Genomic DNA, 9,253 nt, shown 5'->3' on the forward strand with positions numbered 1-9,253 from the left:
CGGCGTAGGATCGACCTGTAGAATTGTTTGATGGAGATTGCATCATCACGGGTTGCAGATCCACGTAATTAGTCAAGCCCACTTGTTATATTAGACATCAAGCATTGCATAGATTGTTTCACAAGATTTCTGCGTGCATTTCGCCTACTGCAGTGAGGATGTTTGATTGCATGTAAACACTGATGCCGCCAGAGGCAATCAAGACATCTTAAGCCTTGAACACCGTCGAGAGTCTCCACTTCTGAGATTTGCAGAGTGTGTTGATTTCTTGATGCGTGGGATTAGTTTTGAGCGTTCATCTAGCTGTGATGTCGGACATTTGAACCGTCAACACAGTATGCACACATGTATTATTTGTTCTATTGTGAAATAAAGTGATCTCAGTCTTGCATTCGAGGCCGTGCTAAAGAGCATTTCTGTATTTTCTTTCATTTCACATAAATGCAGAATGCATGCAGGGGTTGAATGATGATGAAAACATCGCTTCCCCTGTAGACCATTCCGACTCACTGTAAGCTTGGGATCGACATCACAAGTGGTAGTGATCTGATTGCAGAAATCTTTATACATTCATGAGGTATCATTCTTTGCAACAATCTAATTACAATGACAACCGCAAGTAGCATCAAATACATGCGCAATGGTCAGCACAATAAGCTTCATATTGGTTTCTTCGTTGTGCCTGCATAGCAGAGATACATCAAAAAGTTGCAAATAAACCTAATTATGCACAATGTATGATTGTAGCTCCAGTAAGCCACATTGATTGCTGTAGGATTCTTATCCTGTGGTTGAAACAGACTTTCCATGTCGCCGCAGCTACGTGGAGCATGTTGATCCTTGAGCATTTTGAATGCATGCTCAAGCAGAAATAATGTGAAGATGTTGCTTTTGAGGATCTGAACTGCAAATACTTAAATATTTCTAGCATATTTGCAAGATTGGAGTGCATGAAAGCACCTCATTTGCAAACTGATGGCGCAGCATTGTAAACCATACTTCCTCTCTGAATTCTCGTACATACGGCTCTCATGCTTGAAACAATGAATAAGAGAGCAGAAAAGGTGTATTCATCTTTTGCAATGTATTCTAAAGCCATCTTCATTCCTAGACAGCTTTCTCTGTCATGCAGTCATGTAAGAGAAGCGGAATTCAAAACTTTCTTTCAAAGTCAGAGACTAAGAAAAGGTCTTAGTCTATCTACATGGATACATTAGACGATTAAATTCTCATCCACATTCAAGCAGCAATAGATTCGAAGCCTCTCACCATGATGACTTGTCGTTGCATGCGGGTGAAGGATCAATCAGCCATCTCTTGCTTGCCCAGGGAGGGGGGATTTGGGGAAAGGAGAGTGGAGATAGCACCCTACCCCCTATTTCCCAATTTCAAACTCTTGAATCAAAGGGTAGATTTGTATTCTTTGCTAGCTACCCACCCCACCTTTCGTAAAGGTGATGAAGGGGAACCGGGGGTATTGGCGTGGTGAGCTCCAACGGCAATCGAAATGCCTTCTTTTCCATTAGCACCCCCACGTACCGTGATACAGTGAAATGCACGGGTATGAGAGAATCTTTCGGTCCTCTACCCCTCCAGACAAAGGAAGTCACTAGGGTGGAGGCTGATTCGAGACGCCTGTCGAAACCACTTTAAAAGACTAGTACAGACTGTACCAGAGGCACTTCATCCGTACATAGATGTGTACGATTGAAGCGCTGACTAAACAATTAAAATGAAGTGCTTCAAAAAGTAAGGCGGGGGACAGGGTACCACGCCAGTATAATTCAAATCACCCCACCCTACTTTATCCCTGTCTCACTACCCCCCATTAAGAGAGCAAAACCCGGGGTAGCTGAATGGAAGTGTATATATGAACCCCTTCCCAAGGAGAAAAAAAAGACCAATTTTGCTAGAGCCTGCATATGGCCTTGTGAACGGCATGTATCACTGAGAAGTTGTTGGAATGGCTGTTTTCCCACGTTGCTCACACTCACAGCTGGTGTATTCTTCCGAATCAACATGTTCATTCGCACAAAGATGATGGCACATCAGGCTTGCATCTTGAGCATTGATACAATCGAATTCTTTCATCACTGTGCACCTTGCATGGACAGCTTGAAACAAGGTCTGAGGCGGGTCCCTTATTAATGCAGGGCAGAAGAAAAGAGGAGCCGAGCAGTTACGGCACAGTAAATTGTAATACGAGGACAGCATTTACATATATTTATGGCCCTCCGCGAAGCGGCGCCTACATGCTTTGGACGGGAAAGATCAGGAGCGACGAGAAGCAAGAGGGAGGAAGCAAGAGGGAGGAAGCAAGAGGGAGCAAGCAAGAGGGAGCAAGCAAGAGGGAGCAAGCAAGAGGGAGCAAGGGTATGGAGGAGGAGGAGGGAGAAGGAAAGAAGTTTAGCAATTGGTGCGAGAAATTGATGAGGAGAAAGCAAGTGATGAGTAGACGAGGGAAGTGCTGAACAGAGCAGGATGCCCAATTGTTCAAAGTTGCCAATGAACGATCAAGATTGTCTTTCGTAGATAACGAGTGCACGTTTGATTTGATTTCATTACCGTTGTGTGACAAGGTATGAACTACAAAGACAGAGATAGCCTAGTACGAGAGCAATGAACCCTACTACATGACTCGATACCTGACTGCATGCGATTCAGACAATCAGACAAGTCAAGAAGTCATCTGAAATGGTCTTTTGATTCCTTCCGACACTGGACCAGGAGCATGAAGTGCCACCAAGGAAAGCTCATGTCAAGCTCCGTGGGTGCTCGTCCCATTGCCTTCGCAGCTCTCGCCCTCTGCACAGTCCTCGCAGGGACATGGAGAGGATCGTGGCGGCAGACCAACAGACAAGGACCGACCTCTTCTGTGCTCGAGACTCTTGATCATCCTGAGCCCCTCGAACCTGTCTCAAACTGCGTCTTCGATCCCACTCTTGGGACCACTCACTGTCACAGCGGTCGCCTTTACTTCAATGGCTGCACAACCCCAGGATGCACTTCGGTGACGGGCGTGCAGCAGCAGGAGTACTCGCAGGAGTACAGCGGGAAGCAGATGTACACGAGACAGCAGGCGAAGACGCTCGGAGTGGATCCGAGTGAGGGACGAGACGGGCAGATCTATGACACGGTTACATTGGGAGAAATGTTCCACCATCCCCAGGCAGCCGAGGAGCGATATGATGATCCTTCCAGTGCTGTCCTCTACTTCCCGACGCACTTTGACCCAAGAACGGCTCCACCCGAGGAAGTGAAGCGAGCAGGCGGCATAGGCAACCTGGAAGAGAACGTTGCTGCCTTAGCAGAAGCCCTGTCGTCCAACACGATCAGCTTGCAGCGGCTGCTGGACAAGCAGAGGTACATGAAGCAGGACTGGAAGAGCGTCACAGTCCGAGCTAAGGGATTGCATGCTGTGCGGGGACCTCGAGGACCTCCGGGGTTGATGGGTCTGCCTGGACCGGTGAAGACACTCGCTGCATCGTCCTCATATGACTCTTATGCAGGCTGGGGAGAGAGGAGTCCCAGGAACCATGGGCCCTCCCGGCTTCCCAGGTCTCCCGGGCGAGAACGTCGAGGGACCTCCTGGACCTCCTGGTGCTGAGGATGAAGAAACGGAGGAAGAACCTAAAGAGGAAGAACAAGTTGATAGCGAAGAGACTGAGGGGACGGAAGCAAAGGGACCCGCTAGGATCCAGCTACATCGACAGTATGTCATGGGGAAAGAGCATGTGCATGCGATTCAGGTATGTCCTTTTTGTTGTGACTCATTGGATGACGCTGGGCTAGTCGCAAGCAAAGCGCAGTGTTGAGTCTACAGCACAAAAACTTCGTGATCTACAGGATGACATCGACAGGATCTCAGCAAGAAACTCTGTGAGTCGCAATATCATCAACTGGTCAACTTGTGACTGATGCCATTGGTCAGGTCCTCAACCATTTCACAAAGCACATTCTCAAGACCATCAAACCAGCTGTACGCGCACCTCATCCTCCTCCTTCGCCCCATGAGGACTCGACCACGGACTCTCCATTGGCCAGGGGCGTCCAGTACATCCTGCAGTACATTCCGTTCGGACAACCCGTGCCTCATGGCGCCATTCCTGCGAGTGCTGTGCACTGAACCTCTCGTTTGTCTCTCTGTTTCACTTTTTAAAAAATCTCATTATTTGATGAATTAGCCGTGATCCTCTCACACAGATTAAGAAAGCACATATTGATCTGATCAGTTCACGGCATTGTGGAACATTCCTCCCCAATCTCATCAAGTTTGCAACACACACCGTGGAACCTCCCTAACTAGAATAGGAATAGAGTCGAACAATTCGGATCAGGGTTTAATTGCGACAAATTTACCTACATGAACGACTGTAGGGGTTGTTGTCACAGGGAAGGAGAAAATTGAGGTGGAAATAGAGCTAGATGACTGAAAACTTAGATCTTGCACATGATTTCGTTCCAGGCACACGATGGTGATTTTGCCCACTTGCCCTGGCAAAGTCATTATCAATGTGGCCAAGCAAATGCACAACTGCTAAAGTTTGAAATATTCGACTCCACTGCTATTTTCTAACTTCCCTATTCTGTCTTGTACACAGCTCAGAATCACTTGTTCTGTAAATCGTGCAGTTCTCCTTGCTGTTCCGCCGCTTGACTCCTCTCTATTCCTTCCATTCCCTCTTTCTCACTCCCGCCTTCCTGCTCCGTTCTCTCACCTGGTATGTTGTCACGTCGCTCTTCGAGTCTTTCTTGATCTCCATGAGAAACTTCTTTGCGCTTGCCGTAAGCGCCATTTCACTTCTCCACAACCACCTCTACCACCCCTACCTTCTTCCACACCCTACCTCCTCTGGTTCTAACCCATTCGGGAATAACAATACGTTTCATATATCAAAGGGACCTGTGGTAGATGTACCCTCACCCCCCTTTCAGTACCCCTGCGCCTCGCAAGTGACCCTTCAAACAGATGACCTTCGTCTTCATCACCCTCACTCACTACTGATACCCTCATCTCCTCTCAGTCCCCATTTGTCGGTATGAGGGGTTTGTGACCAGCACCCCATGACTTGCTAGGGAAACAAGGGGGTAGGGTTATATAAACTTGAATTTGGTTGGGGTGGTAGAAGCTGGGAGGGTCATCGATTCCAGGCCCTTGGAGAAATAGGTGGGTACTTCATGGATAATGGGTGGGTAAGGGTTGTCTGAACGAGATGCTCAACAAGGTAGGGTAGGGGTGGGGGTAGGGGTTGAAGGACAGGTTGGCAGGAGCACGAACATGGCCAGGGGAGGACATGCAAGAGAGCGGAGGAAAGATGCGAAGATAGGGAGTAAGCGAGAGAGCAAGAATGTGTCATACGCAGTGAAAAAGAATATGAAAGATTTTCTGCTTCAGCATAAAGACCGAAAGTTTTGCATGATATACACGAACCTGATCTTCTCGTCTGCAGTTTTCTTCGTAGAAATTTTGTAAATCTTTGTGCATTGTTTAGATGAAGGGGAAGGTGACAGATGTTGATTGAAGATATTATATCAAATTCGTGTAGTGTACCTTGATAGCAAGTTGTGTTCAATCATCTCGCGTCGCATAGAATTTGACGATTTGTGCTCTCCCAGATTTCACGATGAAGGTCATCGTGAAAACGATGGCTGGATTGCAGACTGAAATGGAGTTTGAACCCACTAACACTCTCGCCGATTTGAAGGTCTTGACGAGTTTGAGTATCATTCTGGCTGACCTGTGAATCTCTTCAGACAAAGATCGAGGGTCAGATGTCATCGCTCGGAGGCCCAGTGAACAAGGTATGGCAGGGAGATCTTTCTTGCATTCGAGGAGATGAAAGTTGTTGTGGTAGATCATCCACATGGGTCGAGTGCTAGAGGATGGAAAGCCAATCAGTGAGTATGGTGTAGCTGACGGCAATGTACGCTTGGCCTTGCTTGGTTTCTCAGAATTCATTTACATGTCCAGACATTCGTGATCATGGTTAGCAAGAAGAAACCTGCACAAGAGCCACAACCCTCCTCTGAACCAGCCCCATCTGCTGCTCCGAAACCCTCGACACCAGCGACTGAGGTGAGCTTCAGGACTTGTTCTGCAGGATGTCATCGCTGCATACCAGGCCCCCCCTGCTGCCCCTGCGGTTCAGCCCTCACAACCAGCTCCGCCGTCCACTCCTGCGCAATCTGCTCCATCGACTGCCCCGGCTTCGACTACATCCTATGATGCTTCAGCCTCCGCGTTGCTAACTGGCGAAAGGTTCCTTCTCCAGAGTCCTGAGGAATCACTGACTTTGACCAGTTTGGAGGCAACTGTGATGCAGATTATGGAGATGGGCTTTGAGAGAGAGCAGGTGTGCAATGATGATGTGGTTACAATCGGCTGAAAGGTGATGAAGGTTATGAAAGCACTGAGAGCAGCCTTCAACAATCCCGATAGAGCGGTCGAATACCTTATGACGGGCATCCCAGAGGGAGCAGACACTGCTGCTCCTCCCCAGGGCGGTGGTCAAGGTGGAGGTCAAGGCGCTGGGGGGAGTGGAAGTGGTGGAGGAGTCTCGATCGACCCTGAAGTTCTGTCATCACTACAATCGCAGATGCAACAGGTGTTTCGAAATTCAGAGTAGCTGGTTCAAACTCCTGACGTTGATCACCAACCTAGCATTCAGAAAGCGGGGGAACTGGTGGACCCTTGGACTTCCTTAGAAGCGATCCTCAATTTGCTATGTTGCGTGGCATCATTCAAGTGAGCCTTCTTGTTTCATAATCTTCCACCTGACAGGACGTACAGGCAAGACCGCAATTCCTTCAACCCTTGCTCGAACAGATCGGACAGCAGCACCCTGAGGTATTGCGGGCAATCCAAGAGAATCAGGTGTGGAGCTTTTTCCTCAACTGTGCGATCACGATTGTTGACTTGCTTTCAAGGATGAGTTTGTGAGGCTGATCAATGAGCCTGTTGATCAGACGCAGTTCAGCCAGGCCATGCAGGCATTGGTATTTAACATCGCTCTCGTTTTCTTCTACTTGGCTGACAAATGATGCAGGAAGGCCGAGGCGAAGACGAAGAGGGAGCAGTACAGATCCAGTTAACTCAGGAGGAGGGTGAGGCACTTGCCCGCCTTGAGGCCTTGGGCTTCAATCGGCAGGTAATACCCAACATGGTTGACAGTGCCGTTGATGATTTGAGATCAGCTTGCTCTGGAGGCTTATCTGGCATGTGACAAGAACGAGGAAATGGCTGCGAACTATCTGTTTGAGAACGGCATGGATGAAGGAGGTAACCAGATCTGATGACTTCGCACTTACAACTCACAACTTTGGCATAGGCGATGGACCATGAAGCTTTGACTTTGATTGTAGAGTCTGGTACATGCGAATGAATAAAGTGTGGGAGTCTCGTGCACTATGGTGCAAGACATGACGAGCTGAGACTGAGATTGACTGGTATTAAAAGCAATATCTCAGTTTCAGTTCGCTCACTGTGCGTTTTCTAGCTTAGATCGTGCGGGTCTCTAGTGGTAGGGTTTCCAATGAGATGCTCTGCACGATGGTTGAAAGAAGCCAATCTGCTAACCGCCCGGAGCAGCTTGTAGTAGGACAAGGAGAAGACTGCAAGGAGCAGAGAAGAACTCACTCGGCGAGCAGCGTCGACTCGGAGCATCTCCCCGAGGTTCCTCCCGAGCAGGAGGAAGAAGGAGCGGAGTGACCGACTGAGATGTTTGAACTGCCTGGGGGTCAGCGATGAGGTGACAACTTGCAGCTACCTTGAGGAGAGCGACAACTATCAGAGCGACAGCAACGACGGCCGAGGACTTAACAAGATGCGTCAGGACTGCATTGGAAAGAGCGTTCACATTATGTACCTTCTTCATAGTGAGTTGGAAGTTTCGAGGGGTTGAAGCGACTTCAGCTCTGCTGGAGAGTTTCTCCTCCTCCTTCTCCTCATCCTCGGCCATTTCCCCTTGTGCCTTGTCGAAATCAAGTAGCCTCCTCACGCTACCGTGGTGTTCTTCTAGCATGGTGTATCGCCTCTCAGCTTCCGCAAGTCTTCGCCTCAACGAGTCAACTTCTGAGCTCAGCACACAAACGTATCGTGAGGAGCGAGCAACTTCATCACTCCCTGGCAAGCTCTTTTCAGCATGCGACTGCCTGTCTGACCCCTCTTGACAAGCAATGTGCTTGATCACTGGGATTCTAACAGCTGGACTTTCCTGGATCTTCAATCGATTGCTTTGAGCCTCTTCGTACTTCTGCAGGAGCGACTGCGTTCATGGTCAGTTGCTGCTGCATGGCAACATGCGGCAAACCTGAAGTCTGATGTCCTCTTCATCGTCTCTTCGCGAATAGAATGTGCTAGCAAGTGACTGGCGTACAGGAGGTCGGTTCTCTTGATCGTCGCAGGCATATGAGCCACATGATTGCGTTCTCCCATTTTTGACTCGGGAGAAAACTCGATTCAAGGTGTTCTCACTGGGTTGAGAGATCTCGGTGGCTTCACAGGCTCGGCTCCTTGCCTGCCTGTTCATGCCAACTCGAGTGGGGGAGTTTGTGATTTGTTCCAGGACTCTACCTGGAGGAAAGTAGTTAATCATACACTGTGGTGCTTCTTCCATCCTGCTGTGATCTTGGGTCCATACCATGTTCTCACCTCTCATCACCTCGTGCCTTTCCTTCCTGTCTCGTCCCTCCCTCGCTCCCTCGCTCCCTCGCTCCCTCGCTCCCTCCCCCGCTCCCTCCCCCTCCATGTTCGAATATTTACCGGCCATTTCGTATATATGAGCGTTACGAACCGTTATATAGAGAGTATGATTTTAACTTAACTTTGAGTAAAAGGATGGACTGGTCTGACAGCGAGCGTGGTTACAGGGATGCAGTACTGGTTTTTGTCATGGCGAGAGTAGGCGCAAAGCGAAGTGAAGGATGGAAGACGGAAGAGGGGAAGACGAGGAGGACGAGGAGGACGAGGATGACGAGGAGGACGAGGAGGACGAGGATGACGAGGAGGAAGAGGAGGACGAGGGGGAAGAGGAGGACGAGGGGGACGAGGAGGACGAGGGGGACGAGGAGGACGAGGGGGACGAGGAGGACGAGGAAGGACAAGCGGGAAAGGAGGGGAAGGGGGTTGAGGCAGGGTGGAACGAGGGGGACGGAAGGCTGTGACAAGGAGGGAAACGAGTGTGAGAAGAAATAGACAACACACACAGACGGTGTAGCAGGCAAACATCAACAGAGTAAAAGGAGGGGGGAGGGG

The 9,253-nt window shown here is 49.3% G+C and overlaps 2 protein-coding genes across 2 annotated transcripts; both read left to right on the plus strand.

Annotated features, from left to right (window-relative positions):
• Window positions 1-2,731: 2,731 nt before the first annotated feature.
• GUITHDRAFT_122650 (hypothetical protein) lies at window positions 2,732-4,126 on the plus strand (the record flags this gene model as incomplete). Its single annotated transcript, XM_005818067.1, has 4 exons — window positions 2,732-3,466; window positions 3,510-3,749; window positions 3,793-3,879; window positions 3,932-4,126. The coding sequence occupies 4 exons, from the start codon at window positions 2,732-2,734 to the stop codon at window positions 4,124-4,126; spliced, it is 1,257 nt and encodes a 418-aa protein (XP_005818124.1).
• A 1,488-nt stretch (window positions 4,127-5,614) lies between these two features.
• Rad23 (Rad23 nucleotide excision repair protein binds to XPC) lies at window positions 5,615-7,404 on the plus strand. Its single transcript, XM_005818068.1, has 13 exons — window positions 5,615-5,705; window positions 5,755-5,802; window positions 5,856-5,924; window positions 5,972-6,076; window positions 6,123-6,259; window positions 6,302-6,353; window positions 6,399-6,605; window positions 6,662-6,745; window positions 6,791-6,874; window positions 6,928-6,996; window positions 7,047-7,148; window positions 7,195-7,279; window positions 7,329-7,404. Exons 1-13 carry the CDS (start codon window positions 5,625-5,627, stop codon window positions 7,340-7,342), a joined length of 1,137 nt encoding a protein of 378 aa, XP_005818125.1. The 5' UTR covers window positions 5,615-5,624; the 3' UTR covers window positions 7,343-7,404.
• Window positions 7,405-9,253: the final 1,849 nt, after the last annotated feature.

Source organism: Guillardia theta, assembly GCF_000315625.1.
Source record: "Guillardia theta CCMP2712 unplaced genomic scaffold GUITHscaffold_394, whole genome shotgun sequence".
Classification (NCBI taxonomy): domain Eukaryota; class Cryptophyceae; order Pyrenomonadales; family Geminigeraceae; genus Guillardia; species Guillardia theta.